Here is an 18,910-nt window from a genome sequence, read left to right on the forward strand (position 1 = left end):
ACCAAGGAAAAAAGCCAAGATTTTCGTTGTTTTCTGATTCTTAACAGATTATGCATTTACATGTGGTATGGGAGCAGCTCCGTCCTCCCCAGTGAGCCTTACTAATTCTTGGGACAACTACCTTGTTCGCCATGGTGGACCATAGATTGCGAGTAGGTACATACCATTTGAAGATCTTTTGGGAAGGGGGAGGTCAACCTTGTTTAGAGCCTTATGGATCCAGCATGGGGCCTTAAATGTTATCCGCTCCCTGATTGGTAACCAATGCAGGTCAGATATGGTCTGTGAGATAGAGCTGAATTTAAGAAGAACCAACAACACTCGAGCTGCTGCATTTTGGAGAGTTTGTAATTAGCTTAATAGGCACTCCTGGGATCCTACATACAGAGCATTCCAGTAATCTAGCCTCAAGATTACCAAGACTGTTTTCCGCAGCTCTAAGGGAAGAAAAGTGAGGATTTTCTTTAGAACTTTTAATGTAAAGAAACAGGAGGAAGTCACCTGATTTAAATTGTCTGCAAAGACAAACGGAGTCAAAGATGACCCCTAAATTCCTTGCTTTTTGGACTGATGATGGAACCAAACATAAATTAGGGGGCCACCATGAGATATTCCAACAGGTGGTATTATTGCTAAAAAGCAACAGTTCTGTCTTCTCAGAATTAAGTTTTCAGCAAATTTTCTGCATCCACTCAACGATGTTCCTTATGCAGATGTTAAATTGCTTGGCTACTGTTTTGGGGTTTGAGGAGACTGACACCAATATCTGTGTGTCGTAGACGAAAAAAAGTACTGAAAAGCCACATGATCTAATAAACTCAATGAGGGTGGTGATGTACACATTAAAAAGAGTGGGACTAAGCGAGGATCACCAAAGGGCCCCGCACGGGAGTATGAAGGGATCCAAAGTGAAGTTTATCAGGTTGACAACTTGCTTGCAGTTGGACAGAAAGGAGCTGAGTAGATCCAATTCTCGATCCCTGATGCCTGTGAGTTCAAGCCAGCTTATCAGAATAGAGTGATCAACTGTATCAAATGCAGCTGACAGATCAAGTGAGGTCCAGGCCGTTTTTCCACCATTGTCTCCAGTGGCCCTAATTTCTTCTGTAACATCTATAACGATTGACTCTATTCAATGGTTGGGTCTGAACCCATGTTGCGAAGGGTCAAGGATGTTAGAAGATTCAAGAAGGGCCATGGCTTATAGATTTAAACTGAGAGTGAGAGAACATAAATTACTAACAGGTCACACAACAGGAGGAAAATAAGACATGTACTTTACACAGATCTCACTTAATAGTGCAAGCATATGGTACTCTGTAAGCAGCCCCCGGTGTACCACAAAACCAACTCGGGAGCTGAAGATGAAGACCACTGAAGCACCTGGAAGGAGAACGTCTGGACAGAAAAGACAAAAAGAGTAAAGAGTAAAGAGTCAGGTAGTTAATTACAATAGTGTACAGGGGTACTGAACAAGGAAAAAAACAAAGATAAAAGAACTAGTCTGGTCAGGTGCAAACTATTGCGAATTGCGAGGAGTAACATTAATCTCTGCTGCCAGATAATGGAGTTCAATGTAAGTCAAGCCTAAATACACTATTGATTTGGAAGTGTGCCTGAGTATGCTGGTCTTCTACTGGCTGGTATTTTCCATTATTCTGTTTGCCATCTTGTCCATGTTTAATATCTCTTGTACCTACCCATGCTTTGTGACTTAATGAGCCAAAACTGAAGCACAATTTTCATTCAGTGTCCCTATTTGTGTTTCAAGAAGTGCAGACAAAACCTAAAAAAGTCTACAATGTTTCGACCTCACAAAGATGACCTGATTCTTCATCCGGACAAGATATTTGGAGCAATGGTTTGACAAGAAGCTGGTTTCTTGACAGAGGTGGTGCCTCGCTGATGACTCAGACATTCTGCACATAGTGCAGGTGGATGTTTCTTAGCATATGTTACTTCTAGATGACACTTTGCTGAATATTTGCCTTGTATGGCCACTCACATCGGTCCTTATTTTTGGAAGAGTCTTTCGATATCTTCCACAGTTCCAATACCAGAGAATGCTACATTGACCTAGAAAATGTATCCTGATGGAGTAACCCCTTGTCGCTCTTGTGGGGTTGAAACATGAATTAATACACCAGCTCCTATAATAAGGCACAAAAAGTTGTGAACCCATAAAATACTCAGCAAAATCTAGGACAAAAGACTTATCAGTTCAACTAACACACAAAAGGCGATGTGAACAATGATTGCAATAAGTCTAACCATGGCAGCCGCCCGTGGCTACCAGTCCAACCCATTGTTCTTTTGTCCACCATGCCAGCATAGATTGAACCCACCCATATGCAAATCAGACTTGGTCCTGCTCTAGATTGGCACCATGGGTGAAAGAATGATGGGTTGGAATGCTACCCCTCGCAATTGCCAGCCTTTAGACTTTTTGCAAGCATCCTCCCATCATCTTTTAGGAGATTGACATCAGTTCAGTTAGTATGCTTAGAGCAAGTTTGCAATCCTCCAAAAGCATGGTGTATATAGAGAGGTCTAGTGATTTTCCCAGAATGCACTGCACTGCATCGTGTCTATGTAAACCTACACCAAGCAGCCTGCTCTGGCAGGAAGCCTTGTGTAGCAGAGCCAAAGCTGGGGGAAAGAGGAAGCGGGGATAGTCTGTCTCCCTGTCGTTTCTTTGGCCAGCATCCCTCCTCTGACTTGCCCATACCATTGGCGCAAAAATTCTTTCATCATTTGGTGGTGTAAGTTATGGCGGATGCATGCCCTTGAGAAGTTGACTGAGCTGTTATACGATAGGATGAACCAGTTCGGATCTGCCTGGCTTCCCTTTAGGACTTTCAGGAAGAGTGATAGGCTTTTGGTGCCTGGCCCCCGTGAGGCACCGGAACTGGTTCGAAAAGCTGGGCTTCATGTCATGGACTACAGATCAAGTGATGTATCCGATACAGACTACCGCCCCTGACCTTTTCGCCCAGTGTCGATTTTGCAGCATAATGTCTGATTTGCAAATATTGTAGGCAGTGGCGATGATGACGTAGCAATCTGTGCGCGACGAAGTTTCACTTGTAATATCGCAGCATTATATTAAAAAAATTAGGTGGTTATAAAAAAAAGAGATTTTCATGACAGACGATGGGCAACACCAACAAACAACAGGTGTACTGCAACTGATCAGCAATCACCCCTCCACTCATGCAGGTTTGAGTGTCTGCTTTCATTTGTGCCACACAAATCCCACAGTAATCATGAGCATTGTCATTTAATACAAAAAGCGCCATGGTAGCAGTGGTGACAACACTTAAAACACATGGGGACCCAGTAATCATCAGCCCACGCTATATAATTGCTCCCACCAGCTAGCACATAGAGTAAAGGGCCCTTACTTGAGAATATGGGGTGGGAGACCAAAGTAGGGGATACAGCAAAGGTGCCCCTGGGAAGTATCAGATTTGTAGTGTCCCTTGATATTAGGGGGTCCCACAAACTAAGCTAAAAGAGGTACAATAATGGCGAACTTCAGGAAAAATGTAAAATAGATTGGGGCTGGAACAAGTTATATTCAGAGAAGGACTTCAATCCTCACAGATGGTTTGCTTGGGGGTCTGGTTGTGTATTCACTCTGCTGCCAATGTGCTGCTTTTGCTTGGGTGATCAGAGACTTCTAGGGGGTGTTTTAAAGAGGATGCGATCGGCAGGTCATGTCACCACAGTTTCTCTATTGCTCCTGTGTGCAGGGTCATGGGGTACTTTGAAGAAGCATGGATTGTGGGAAAATCTCCAGAAGGTTTGACAGTTCTAATGAGGAAGGAGGAAGGAACACTTATATCCTAGAGGGAAAAAGGTGCATTGGATTTGAGGCTTAGTAGCGCAATCACTGCAAACACATCTGCTGTGATAAATTACAGGGCATATTTAGAAGAACCTGTCAGGGTTTGGTGTTACTATAAAATTGCTAACGCCGTGCTCTAACATATTCACAAGAATGCAGCGCACCCCTGTGTTACCCCTAGCGCTGGTGCTAAAAAAGCTGCCTAGCGCCAGTGCAGGCACCCTAGGGTCATTTTGCTAGGGTGCCTGCGCTGCAGGGGCAATTGTTTATGGGACACCTTCCTGCGTATAAACAATCTTTATGGGTGATTTGCTGTTTCTATGTGTGCTGCAGCACATGCAGAAAGAACAAAATACGAGGAGAAATAAAACAGTTCTCCTCATATCGCCTGCTTAAGAGCAGGTAACCCTGACGGTATTTTTGGTACTGCCCCATACCTTGTAAATATGGGACAGTGTCAAAAAGCAATGGGTGTGGCGGCAGAACGCCCACTGCAACATCCATTGCCCGCCCCTTTCACGCTAAGTGCTGTGTGAATAGGGGCATTATTTAAAAGGAGGGGTTAAGCCACGTTAAGTGGCTTAACGCTGCCTTGTAAATAGGGTGAAGGAGTTAACGCCACAAGAACGTCAGAAAAAGTGACATTCTGGTGGCGTTAACTCCTTGTAAATATGCCCCTACATCTCTAAGAGCGAGACCTGTGGAGGGGAATCTGACAGAGGAATGGCCAGGAACCTTCCAGCCTCCTCTGGCACTATCTCACAAACGGGTGTAGCTGTCAACAGTGCAACAGGCACAGTGGCGCATGCCCAAGAGTGAGAGGACTATCGGGAACCCAATTAACCAGACTTTGATTACCCAATGAGGGCAAGCTGACAAGTAGGGCTCTTGCCAGACTTGCTGGACACTACTATCAAAAACAAAACTAGGATTAATGACCCCATCCGTCAGTGCCCTTGAATTTCAGGGGCTCTTACGAAAGCAGGTCACACACTGACATGCCAGTATTCCTTCTGGTTACGAAAAATACAGTAAGGCTAACAAACACTCTCCCAAACATTTGAGGACTGGTGTTAGGATAGTAAATTATCCTCTTCTTTAAGTTTCTAGGGGCGAGGAGCTAAACGGCACTTGTGCATCGGCCCTCTGCCGCATAATTAGTGGCTGTGTGCCTTCTACTGTAATTGCAGGCTGGGTCACTGATGAAACGGCAGACTCTCCAGCCAACAGACTTCACTGTAAGAGCGTTGTTGCCAATCCTGCCCAGCTGGTGCCAGGGCGAGCGCGAGCTGACAGGCCACACGGAGCCATGGCGGAAGTCAGCACTCGCCAGAGGACCAGGGGGCATATTTACAAGGAGGCAATAGAAAATTATCGCCGCTTTTGTGGCCGTTTTCAGCCGAAAAGCGGCGATAATTTTATCGCCTAATTAGCAAGGTCACGCTAACGCGTGAAACCTTGCATTAGCGCTCAAAATCTTAACGCCCAGCTTTGCATCTCTAATCAGATGCAAAGTGGGCGTTCCTGACCTAACATGACAGGAGAAATGTCGCTAAGCAACATTTCTCCTATCATCAAGCCCCACGCTATGAAGCATAGCGGCAGGAAAAGTAGCGATAACTCCTGTTATCGCTACTTTCCTTACGCCTGCTTCAGGACTGACTTAGCCATGATATCCTTTGTAACGTGGATATCATGGCTAAGTTTGTGAGTCCCTATCAACAAGCTAACATCACATTTCGTGAGATTATCGCTGGGTTTCCAGCGATAATCTCACGTTAGGCAGTTAGTGCTAGGATTTTTATCGCTTTTGAGATAAGCGTTACTAATAGCACGTTATCTCAGCGATAAAAATCCACGCTAGCCGGCGATAATTATCCTAGCGCTAAGTGCGCTTACCGATAATTATCGCTGGTTGTTGCTGATATGCCCCCAGGTCTCTCCCGTTCTTTTTCTCCTGCTCACACCTTCCATTTCCCCCAAATTATTCCTTCTTTCTGCAATATGCAACTTTTCTCTTTCCTGCTCGTTGTACAGAAGAGAAGGCCTCCTGGCTCCCCTGTGTTACATGGACTCTACTCTGCTAAACTTTCTTTAGATTTCACTGTTTCTTATTTACACGGTCCGTTATCACATTGCGCAACGTTTCACTCTCTCTCCAGTGGCGGCTCCTCCACTATGGCGGAGGAGCGTCGCCCCACTGCTTTTAAGCAGTGTGAAGAAAAAACATAAAATGATAATAACTTTAAGTTATTATAATTGTATGCTTCTGTTGTCCTACTGCTTTGGGGGCAGGTGGGTGGTTGGGGCTGCTCTGCTACCGGAGCAGGGGAGGAGTGGTTTGCCCACTCCTAACTGCGAAATGACTGTTTGCTCAGCCCTCTCGGGCCGCCCAAACCAGTCATGCTCACATTCACCTTTCTCCATGCAGGCTGCATTACGGCCTGCATGGAGAACATGCCCACCCCTCCAACCCCTGGCTGAGCGCCCTGTCACGACGCTCAGACCAATCACAACGCTGTATTGCAGTGTTGTGATTGGATTAGGGGAGGGAGCCTGGCTGCCTGCTTCCTGGAGTTGAAGACAGGAGAGCAGGAGCAGAGATGCGGAACCTAGTCAAAAGGCACGGTTTTTTTACTCCCCCGCGCGCCACCCCCACGACCCCCCGTGGCTCCCGTGTGACCCCCGCTTCCCACCTACTAGCCATGCCGGCCGCTGCTGCTCTCTCGTTGATGCTACCTTTTGCTGTCTCATCCATACACTCATTTCTTTTTTACTCCTCCTTTCCTTACGCTAACTGCCTTACTTCTAACCACTTTCAAATACTGTGGGCAACCACACAATTACACACACATTCTCCTTTCCCTTGCACTGTCTTTCCACCTCTTTCATTATAATTCTTAACCCACCGGGGCCGGCGCTAGTCATGGGCAGTGTGGGCTGCTGCCCAGCGACCCCTGCTTAGAAACCACCATGGGGCCGGCACCAGTTCCCACGTTAAAAGTGACGCTGCACCGGCGGCGCAAAGGGCCTGTAAATAAGCCCCTAAATCTTTGTTTTTATCGCTCCCACAGCTGGACTCACAGTGCTCAATCATAGCTGCAACACCTTCCCCTGGACTTGCAACTATGACCCAGCTACGTGAGCCCCACCTGAGGGGGAGAGAAAAAGGGCACCCTTCCCTAGGCCTCACAAAGCTAGTTGAGGGTTGAGAGTGGTGGTGGGGCTCACTAGGGCCTCACAGCGCTAGATAATGTCTGTGAGGACAGGTGATGAGACCATCTCCAAAGTGTAGCTTTCAATAGTGCAGCAGGTGCACCAAGGCCCAGGGGGAGCTAGGGGCCAGCATACTCCACTTATGATTGTAGTAAAGCGCTCTGATACCTTCAGGTCTAGCTAGCGCTATATAAAACTCAAAAATAATAATAATACTTTTGCTGCCCAGTCAGTCGTCAGGGACAGGAGGTGACCCCTTTACCTTACTTGTCCATGGCAGCTCTGATACTCACTGGCCTGTCTCTCACGGGCCTCACAACCAAGGCCCAGTACTGCAAGGTCCAGGAGCAGGTCTTCTCCCACGGGCCTCTCAGCCCTGATCAAGCACTATGGGCCGGTGCAGTAAGTTGTCAGGGTGCACGAATGTCCCTCGTTTTAAATGTCTGTTCTGCATTCAGCTCAATCTCCTGCAGGATGCCAAATGTCCAACATTTTTTTGCTTACTAAAGGAATGATGCAGATATCCTGGCTAATCATAAGAGATATATACCAAACGGGCAAGCATGGAAGCCTGGAGCCGCCTGTGTACTGGCGTAACGAAACTTGAGGGGGCCCCCCTGCAAACTATATCGAGGGTCCCCGTCCGAGCTCAGTCAGGAGCTGTCACGCCAGGGTACTGTGCTGAGCCGGAGCCCCTGGAGCTCAGGGCTCCTCCGCACCGCGGGGGCTGCGGGGGATTTTGTTACACCACTGCACCAGCATTTGTTTATTTAATTTCAATAAGATTTTATTGAGATTTTTGACATATAAAAACAAAACAGAAACTCACAAAACTAAACAAGTAAACATAGAACATGCACAATGTCTGTAAAATATACAGTCTGAGGTACCTTCCAACAGGCCAACGATAGGGAGGGTGTGGAGCACAGGAGGTGTCCTACACAGGCTACTTAAAAAAAAATGTTTATCTTTAGAGGTGCTAAAAAAGGAAGACTGTAAAAAGTGAGAATGAAACAGTACTAAACTAGCAGGTGCCTAACAAAAAAACGTAACATGCAGATAATGTCCAGCCAGCCCATAACCTGAATCAGGCCTAGCAAGAGCATTATTTGCCCAAGAAAAACAAATCTGGCCAGGAAGAAGAACTACAACTGCACACTGCTTGTCTCAAGACTCATATCCTTCCCACTATACAACATGTTTTATCTGTTAAAGACATCAGGGGCCTAATTTATTTTAGGGTGTTATGGGATAAGACCCATACATTAATCTCAGAACGTTTTGGCATATACCCATATGGACATCTTCTTGATAAAAGCACAAGCCACCAAAGTGTCCTGGAAAGTGACAATGGAAAGTTGGCTGCCATGTTGGGAAGGGAAACCAAGTGATAGGGTAGTTGATGGTGGAGTCTGTTTTTCATTGCCAAGGGTTAATTTCTATCACAGGCTCCAAGCACTGTGCTCTGGTGACCAAAGGAGAGCGGCCCTTACCTGAGTAGCGCATCGCTAGACCATGGGAACCAGGCACAGGGGAGACCTCTTGCAACCCTGGACCGCGCAGGCCTGGTCAAGCGCTGCGAGGTCCAGGAAAGGGGGACTCAAGTTTGCCTTTGATCACTTCAAAGACGTTCAAAAAATTATGTATTTCCATAACTTTCCTGTCTAACTAGTGATGATGTTCCAATCCATCTGTGTGCAAAATCCCTTCAACAGTTTGTTGCACAGTGACTTTTCAGATTGCACATAGCCATGTCCTTTCAACAAAGATCTGCTTGGTTTTGATTTGTGTGAAGAAATAACTAATCAGTTGTGTTTTGCTAAAACAATATTCATACTTTTACTATAATGACTGATTGACATTGTGCACAGTATGACTTATTCTACCAAGCTCGTGTCATGGGTTGTGTTGATGGTGTATATCGGCCAGCTCAATATCAGGTCTTTCTGTTTCCCACTTTCTTGATGTACTCAAACTTATGTGGTCTTCTGTGTTACCCTTGCTTTTTGATTTTTTTTTTGTGCACCCAGGTCAGGAGATAAAACAAGTTTCATGTTGTGCTATATTTGTTTGTAGACGCTTACACTAAGGTTCATCATAATGTAGTTAAAATAACAAGCCTAAAAAGAAAGAAATAGATGTTTTTGGTTAAAGATCTAGGGGCCAGATGTATGATGTATTTTCGCATTCGCAAAAGGGTTTTAGAACCGTTTGTGCACGCAAAACTCCAGTGGGCCATGTACTAACCCTATTTTGCGAGTAGTTAATTAAATAGCGACTCGCAAAATAGAGTTCGCAACTCGCTATTAGGAAGGGGCGTTCTGAGGGCGTCCCTTCCTATTAGCGAGTCTGAACCCTATGTAAGAATGTTTTGCGACCGCAAACACTTGCATTTTACCACCCTTTTCAAGTGGGTGGCAAACCATTCGCAAACAGGAAGGGGTCCCGAGCAGGCCCCTTCCCTTTTGTGAATGGGTGCGCAAACATTTTTTCAGAGCAGGCAGTGGTCCCAGGGATGTGCCATATTTACAACACAGCACACCATGGCACAAGGATTGACAGTTGCGTCAGAAATGTTGATGCATCTGTCGGTGCAAAATTCATGCATTGCTGGAGTCGTATCGCAAACACAACGCAACTCCAGCAATGCATGGGAGGCTTATTACTAATACACTGCGTCACTACTTACGCCTGCTCCAAGCATGCGTAGAGTTTTGTTGCAGTGGCATCCTAGAAGTGGCACAGTGAAATCTTGTAAATTTCATTGTGTCACTTCTACGAGACTTTCTCACGTAGGAATGCCCACAGCAGGTATAATGTGACGCAGGGCTTTACAACGTGATGCATCTCCCTTTATGCAGGTCAAATGATTTATATCTCAAAACTGTTAACTGAATCTGCATCATTCTAATATACAAAGAGAAAATTATTCTGTAGAAACCTCAGAACAGACTAATAAATAGTATTTGACCTTTAAATGCTGCAGAGGGGCTGATATGGATCTTGTAGCCATGGCTCAAGGCACATGCCGCGGAACCCTTTTAGCCTCCATATCACGTTTAACAATGTAGGTTTGGGCTAAAAAATAATCCCAGAATGCTGATCACTGTCAGACAAAATCCCAAATGATAATGCATTGTCTGAACAGCACTCTGCCACCCTTTTCCTGCATCTGGATTGTGCTTTATAATCTTTCAAACAAAAAGGTAAATGTTTTAGAACTCAGATTTATCATATTAGATCCCACTGCTTAATGGTACAGTGACACAAGTGGTGCCTTTAATTGAAGTCTAGCTATTTTCAACTGTTTCCTTGTTTTTATGCAGTAATGGGCTGCAAACCAGCCACGCCTACTAAAACATGTTGGTTGCGTCTTTGCTTTTGACAGTGTACAGCTCTACGCTGCCTGTCAGCTTTATTTGCGGTACATAAATTCCACATACTTACACACCTAACAATTTACTAAAATGTAAAAACTATTAACATTGGAGTAAATATATACAATTTGGGGAGACCTGGGACAATCTTTCCCCCCCCAATGTAACTAATATATTTCCACCCAATAGAACTGTAAGGTTGCTATTTATTTATTTCTGCACCAGGAAAGTTGCATCGTGCAAAGTTTCTTCAACAATGGCAGAGGAATAATAGACAAATTATGGCTCTTCCTCTTCAGTGGCGGCTGCTTCGGAACAGGGGTGATGAAAGAAAAAATACCTGTGAAGGCCGCCGCCATCGCTCCTCTCCTCCGTCCTCTTCTCTTGGCACTGGCAGCAAAGAGCGGAAGCACCCAGGCTCCCAGACTCTCCCAGCCAATCACAACGCTGCATTACAGTAGCAGTGTGATTGGTCTGAGCGCCGTGGTTCAGCACTCAGAGAGGGACTGGAAGCCTGTGTATGTTCTTTGCCCAGGCTGTGCATTACAGCCTGGTGGGGAACATGCACAGTGCGCATGACGGTTTGGCCGGCCCATGAGTGCCAGCCAAACCGTCATGCACACTTAGGCAGTGCAAACTCTCTGCTCTGGCCAGCCCAGCCCCATACCACCCTAACCTGGCTCCGAGTCCGCAGTGAAAAATAAAATGAGAAAACTTCATGTTATCATCATTTCATTTTTTCGCACTGCTACTAAGAGCAGGGGGGCGACGCTCCTCCATCTTAGCAGAGGAGCCACCACTCTTCCTGTGATGTAATTTCCTGTGGTGTCATGTTGTATATAAATTTGAGGGAACTCGCACATTCCCTTTCTATCCCATTCCCCAGAAATCCTAGGGTCAGCCCTGCTATCCACAATCAAGCTTGGTACTTGTCTTTTCCCAACCCACCACCATGCTGTGTACTGAATTATCATTGGGATCCTCTGAATGAGAAAACCCCTAAAGCTGTTAGCTATAATTTCTTTCACTCCGGACCTGTCTCATACTCACGCCACTTGGTCCAGACATCTCGGAGAACGTTTATTCCAGCATGTGTGGTGACATCCCTCACGCAGAGCCACAGATTAGGCGGCCATCTGCTCAAGACCATTTTTCTCCCGCCTGCCAAATAGGTCATGGTTGTTCCCATGCATGTTAGATGGGGCAGTCAAAGAGCTCAAACTGTACTGGACACATCAGCATGCTCAGTCCGAGCAAGGCCGTGCAAGCTGTGAGATGGCTAGTTGACGTGACCCTCAAGAGTCGATGGTTCGAATTCAGCCTCTAGCAAGATGGGTCACCCACCCAGCCTACAGAGGACATGGTAGTTGCTGCTAAACTTCCGGAAATGTAGCCTGTCTCTTTGACTTTCATGCTCTGCTCCCTTTGTAGTGCTGTGCACAGAGTGACAGCAGACTGCTCTGTCACCACCAAAATCCTGTGATGCCTGTGGGGTGCATGTGCAGAATGGATGTATGACCTTACATCGCATTCTGTGGTAACGCATGCGTTACAAAACGAATCTCATTACAACGTAAACCATTACCACGCATGTTATTTTAACAAATATGCCTGTACCACGCATGCCTTTACAACAAATTTTGTTGTAAAAGCTTGTATGTTAAAGGTATATGTGTGCCATGTTTCCCTGACCCCTACCCTAAACTCTTATCCAAGTGCACTCCCCCCCCCCCCCGGCCCCCAAACGTTCCAAAAAAATATCCTTCCCCTGCCCTAAACCCTATCCTTGCGCCACACCCCTGGCCCCCAGCCCTTCCCTTGGCCTTTACCAGGTCAGATGCGGAGGTCCCCTGCATCCGCAGAAACAGAAAAGGCGGGAGAGCCTTCTACATCACAGCCAAGACCTGGAACGAGCTCCCTGTGAATATCAGACGCTCCCCGACCCTGCACGCGTTCAGGAAGGACCTCATGACCTGGCTTTTCGACTGATCCGGAGTCCCCCCTCCCCTAGCGCCTTGAGACCATCACGGGTGAGTAGCGCGCATTACAAACCTCTGATTGATTGATTGACCCTAAAACCCTTGCTCCATCACCTACCCCTGCATGACCTCCCCTGTCCCCTAACTCTTTCCCTACCCTAAACACTAAATCACTACCCCAGCGCTCCCCAACTCCTCCCCAGCCCTTCTCCAACCTTAAACCCTAAAACACTACCCCTGCGCTCATCTGTCCCCAGCCCTTCGTTAACCCAACCCCTAAAATAGTAGCCCCGCGACCCATGCCCAATCCCCCTTACCTCTCTCCTAGTGCGGGCAGCTCATCTGAGGGGCGGTGCACGTCATTGTGAGGAAGCTGAAGAGTCTCTCCGTTTCCTCTAACAACGTGGATTGCCTACCAACGCAGCTGTTTCCACTCATTTGCCCTCACTACTACACATATGCCTTTACCATACACACCTTTAAAACGAAATGCGTTGTAAATAGCATGCGGGGTAAAAGCATATGCTTAGTAAAAGAAATGCCTAGTAAAGGCTGCGTATTGTAATGGAGCTTGCGTTGTAATGCATGAGTTGTAATGGCATGCATGGAAACAGTCGCGCTGCAATGGCTGTCTTCCGTGTAGAATGCCGGATTGCTTTGAGGTTACAGTCAACTGTGATTGAGAAAAGCCTGCTATGGTTTTACACCACTTTGACCAAAAGAAGCAGCAGTAAGCAGCTGAAAATTGCTTCATGCCCATTGCTGGAAATGGCTTAAAATGATCCTGGTGTTATTTAAATTATGATCAAAGGGTGACAGCAGAAAGGGGCTGGAGTCGCGGCGGCGTAATAATGAGGCGCAGAGTCTGACAGACTCTTTACACATATATTTTTAAAACTCTGCCCAAAGAAATTAGCAGCAAAGACACAATGGATAGCAGATCTTCCTTAGTAGGTTACAAATACATTACAGTTTCAGATATCTTAAGACACCTGCTGCAAAGATCTTTGTGTACCCACCAAATTCCAGGGCATAATAATAGTAAGATAACTAGTGGTTAATACACTTTCTGGAGAAATCTCCATCCAGTCTATTTACAAGTTTTACTCATCATAAAATAATAATGTAGAGTTTTAATAAATTGCCAGCTGCAGAACACAACATATAACATGCAGGTTACATATGTGTATTTTACGTGGACAGCTCAGTGGGTTGTTGCTTTTGCGGCAGAGAGTATTACCTACAGGCCACAAGTTATAATTTTTGTAATACAGCTCAGCGAGTTTTGAACCGGCATCAAGGAGCTGGATGAAACTGCAAGGTATAAGTATATAGTCTAAGTTGTGTATTTTTCTTATTCTTTCCTTAATGTAAGTTTGCTAAAAAAGGGTTCCTTTGGATGGTAATGTGTGTCTTATTTGTCAGTGCTAGAGAAATGATTATTAGTGTCATTACTCATAAAGGCAAATATATCTGACATTCATACAATGCTCACTTACCTCTTACATAGGGAATTTTTAAAACCATACACCTGTCTTCAAATCATATTTCAACTCAAGCACTTGGAAAGTGACAAGCTAAGAGTCTTTATCTCCTCGATTGCTGATTGCCCATTAAATGAGGCATTTGTGTTGGGCCCAGGTGTGCGCAGACTTTGTGCTGGCAAAGTGCTCTCAGACCAAGTCTGCACATTTCATTAACGTCGACCTGGATCCCGGATATAGCTCAGTAATAGCTGCCAGATCCGGACGCCCCACCCCCTCATTTCCGGTACTGAATCCAAATAAGTATTTAAAAGGGAAGAGTCTACCTGTGCATTTTTTTTTGTCTTCAAGTGCAGAACTCTCTATAGCCCCAGTATAAAAACATCCCAGCCTCTTTGCCAATATCTAACGCACAACAATGCTAATTGCTGGTGAAGATCAGTACTGCAAATGTGTTAGGCGTGACTCTGTAACAATTAATCGTGCGGAAACATAGCGGGTTCAAGCCCTGAAATGTCTATAGCTGAACCTCGGAATGTATTTTTTGATGTATGACCTAATATGCGAAAAACAAAATATTTGAAATTTGAAATTTGCAAATTCAATAAACAAATTGAAACAAAAAAAATTACTGGTGAAAATCAGGGATACCTGCCCCCCAATACGGGGCTAGACCCGATTAAGGCTAAAAGGGGTCCTTTGGCCCCAGGTGAAGGTAGGTAAACAAACAAAAAGCTCTCCAACCAACACGTCAACAACAAATTGTTCTTTAAACAACACAAATTAGTTGGGACCTAGGCTGGAAAAATCACATAGAGTTTCTAAATAAAAAATTAGTTTCCACAATGCATTTCAACCATTTAATGTGTTGCCAACATAGAAGCGAGTTGGAGTAAATGTGAATAATTGGTATTTGTGAAAACACTCCTTCACTATGATAAATCTAAACACATCTGATACACTTGTGTGATTTATAACTGTATGTTTGTTTCACATTGGTGACTACTGCATATACATTGGTAGATGATGGTATGGACCCAACACTGATTAAGATGCAGGGGAGAAGGGGAACCCCTATCTATGTTGACCACTGCAGTGGTTTCCAAGGGCCTTATTGGGTATTGAAAATTTTGGTCCAAGAAAGAGGCCTCTCAGAGAGAGAAAATAGCAGAATAATGTAGAGAGTTGCTAGTTTTTTCTCTAGATCCAGTGATGGTGAGAGGTTAATTCCTCTTTCAATGCGTCAATGCGTTTCAACCCGTTAACCAGGTGCATGGCTCTTCAGCAGAATGGATCTATGACTATCATTTGCTCTATATGAGAATGGTTATGATGAATTCGCAGGAACAGGAGTGGAGTGATTATAAAATAATATACTTGGACGAACAGGCTTGGTCTTGTAGTCAGCTGGGGACAGATAAGGCTAACCAACTTATTGAATTAGTAAAAGGAGAAGACAGGGCTCCTTATTTATTTGCTGTTTTATGTAGCCTGAACTTCACTCAGCGGGGTTTCTGAGAATGTGCTCCAGGTTCAAGAATTCATAACTTCATAACACACCCAGGGCCATTTAATTCACATCAGCTTCTACACAAAATCCTGTGTATAAACCGTAGAGCATTCAAGCCCCAGGGAAGTGTTGAAGGTGACTGTCACATCCTCAACATCCTCTCAGCTGCAGATGTGACATCTGCCCTCTACGCCTTCTCAGTAATCACATATGTGGGTCTTTGGGGTCGTTTGATGGCTCTTAGTCACCGGAGACATTCATGGACGTATCAGATCTTAAGACTTTTTTTCCCTTTCTGTCTCTCTTGTGCGCAGGAAATTAATTGAGATCAAAATCATTGACGACGAGGAGTACGAGAAAAACAAGAACTTCTTCATCGAGATCGGCGAACCCGTGCTGCTGGAGATAGGCCAGAAGCAAGGTACGGAGGCTTGACGTGAGAGCGAGGGGGGGGGGGAGGAACAGATGGAGAGAGATGCAAGGGAGCCAGCCAGTGAGAGAGCGTGCAGCAGAGCGAGAGAGGCATGGGAGTAGCCAGAACATTGAAATAACCTCCACTTTGAACTTCAGCTCTTAGGCACCAAGCGAGTGAAGGGTGTTATTACGATCCTCCCCAGAAGAGCTCTCTTGTCTCTTCCATCCAAACATCCACCCATTCACATGTCCACCTACCCACTGAAAACCACCATTTCACCTTGACATTCTGTCATCCATTCTTTCTTTCATCTATCATTCAGTATTTCACCATTCTGTCCGTCCATCCGTACCCAGACCTATCTGAGCATCTCCAAGCCTATTCATCAAACCTATCCATCCAATCTAGCCATCCTTCCATCCCCCCTCCCATCCTTTAAGTCATGCTTCCCTCTATCTGTCCTTTGTCCTCCATCCCTCCATCCACCTTTTCACTCATCCATCCATCCACTTGCTCACCCATCCACCCACCCATTCAGACATTCACCCACCCTTTCACTCATCTATCCATCCTTTCAGTAAGCCAGACACTGTTCCATTCATTCATTCATCCACTCATCCATACATCCATCTACACTTTCACGCACCCATCAATGCTTTCACTCATCCACCCCACCCCATCCATCCTTTCACTCATCCATCCAGCCATCTTCCCTTTCACTCCATCATCTATCCATCCTCCCTTTCATGCATCCATCCACTCTTTCACTCATCCATCCATCCACCCTTTCCCTCATCCATCCATTGTTTCACTCAACCATGCGTATATCCATTGATCCATCCACCCTTCCACCCACTCTTCCATGCATTTATGCTCCCACCTGCCTATCAATTCACCCATCTACCCTTTCATGCATCCATCTATCTTTTCACTCAACCATCCACCCTCCCATCAATCCCCCAATCCATTGATCATTTCACTCAGCCATCCATCCTTCACCCATCCATCCAGTCACCCACCCATTCATTCATCCACTCATCCATACATCCACCCTTCCATCTACCCCTTCACTCAGCCATCTATGCTTTCACTCATCCACCCCATCCATCCTTCCACTCATCCATCCATCCAGCCATCTTCCCTTTTACTCCATCCATCCTCCCTTTCACTCATCCATCCATACACTCTTTCACTCATCCATCCATCCACCCTTTCACTCATCCATCATTTCACTCAACCATGCACATATCCATTGATTCATCAACCCTTCCACCTACTCTTCCATGCACCCATCCATCTACCCGTGCACTCATCCATCTATCCTTTCACTCAACCATCCACCCACCCATCAATGCATCAATCCCCCAATTTTTCCATCCTTTCACTCAGCCATCCATCCACCCTTTCATCCATCCATCTGCCCACTTTCCCATTCATCCATTCTTTCACCCATCCACCCATCCATCCATCCACTCACCCATCCACCCTTGCACTCACCAATTCATCCTTTCACTGAACCATCCACCAACCCATCCATCCTTTCACTCAGACATCTATCGACCCTTTCTTCCATCCATTCTTTCACTCATCCATCATTCCATCCATCCTTTCACTCATTGATCTGGCCATCTCTCCATCCACCCTTTCACTCACCCTTCCATCCTTTCACTCACGCATCCAGCCATCTTTTCATCCTATCATTCACTTACCCACCAACTCTTTCATGTAAATATGAGTCTTTTTCTGCCAAGCCAGAGACAGAAGAGGCCCATCAAAAACTCCACCCCCACTGTATCTGCTAAAGCCGGGGGTTCACAATGCCCCTGGAGAGAGGGGACGGGGGAAGGGCGGAAGATGTGGTAGACCATGAAAGAGAGAGGAGGGGGGGCAGGGGGATACAGCAAGGAAGGGAGTGGATATAGGAGAAAGGGCGTGAGACATAGATGGCGAGAGAGAAGGCGAGGATAAAAAACCAGGGGCATTTTTGCAGTCTCAACAAAATGGGCAATTGCGACCAGAAAATTTGTTTTTCAGGTGTACAAAATGCAAGAAGCGATTTGGTAACTTGTTACTAAATCGCAATTTGCATTTGCAATTTGGAATTTGGAAGGGCCGTGCTTTGGGTGTCCCTACCAAATGACGAATTGGTATGGTATGTATCACTATTTTGCTACCAAATTCTAGTTTCAAAGCAGTAATACTTTACCACCATTATCAAAGTGGTGGTAACCCATTCGCAAATGGGAAGGGGTTCTCTTGGACCACTTCGATAATGGAGAAAAAATATTTTTTAAGAGCAGGCAGTCGTCCCATAGACCATTGCCTACTCTTAAAAAAAGAAACTTCAACGTTTCATTTTTTTTCTTTTTAAATGCATCCCGTTTTCCTTTACGGAAAACAGGCTGCATTTAAAAAAAAAACAAGATTGCTTTTTTAAGACGCAATCACAAACATGGTGGTCGGCTGACCTCAGCAGGCCACCATCCCTGTGATGGCATAGATTCCTAATGGGCTGCAAATTGTGACCTATCTCAGTAATATTCATGAGGAAGGTCGATTTGTGACCTATTGCGATTGGTAGATAATCGCAATTAGGAAATCGGTATTCCTGATATCTGTACATCTGGCCCCTTGTGCCCCTGAGAGTGACATGGAGAGAGCAGAAAAGAGAAGGGATGGAGAAGAAGGCAAGGAGATAGGGAAAGACACAAATATCACAAAAAGAGGCAGAGTAAAAGCAGAAAGGAGAAAGGCCTGCACAAATAGAAAAATGTCAAAATAGAAGAAGAGAGAGCAAGGGACATGGAGGGAAATAGCAATAAGGGCAGCGGGAGACTGTGGCGACGAGGGAAAGAGCGTTTGGTGGGAACAGTTGACAAATTAAGCCTAACAGAAGAACTTTAGAAAGCTGATGGGCAAGGCAATAAATAAATGAAATGAGAGAACTAGAGTAGGGGTCAGAAGCTGAGCCGGCCTTTGGTAAGATAACGCCCTGGGCAGAACGAAATTTGGCACCCTCGCCCCTGTTGTTTTATAAGATGAGACGGCAGCGGGTCCGATTTTATTCAGAGGTCAGCTC

The 18,910-nt window shown here is 45.5% G+C and overlaps 1 protein-coding gene across 2 annotated transcripts in view; it reads left to right on the top strand.

The window, feature by feature from the left end:
• LOC146798524 (sodium/calcium exchanger 1-like) overlaps nucleotides 1-18,910 on the top strand; it is a 498,783-nt gene that overhangs the window by 362,210 nt on the left and 117,663 nt on the right. For both annotated transcript variants that reach the window (XM_085625814.1, XM_085625815.1), the window contains exon 3: nucleotides 15,731-15,837. In XM_085625814.1, the coding sequence (XP_085481940.1) occupies nucleotides 15,731-15,837 (107 nt within the window). The remainder of the gene's footprint in view (nucleotides 1-15,730; nucleotides 15,838-18,910) is intronic.

The sequence above is a fragment of the Triturus cristatus genome, chromosome 9 (assembly GCF_964204655.1).
Source record: "Triturus cristatus chromosome 9, aTriCri1.1, whole genome shotgun sequence".
NCBI classification, from domain to species: Eukaryota; Metazoa; Chordata; class Amphibia; order Caudata; family Salamandridae; genus Triturus; species Triturus cristatus.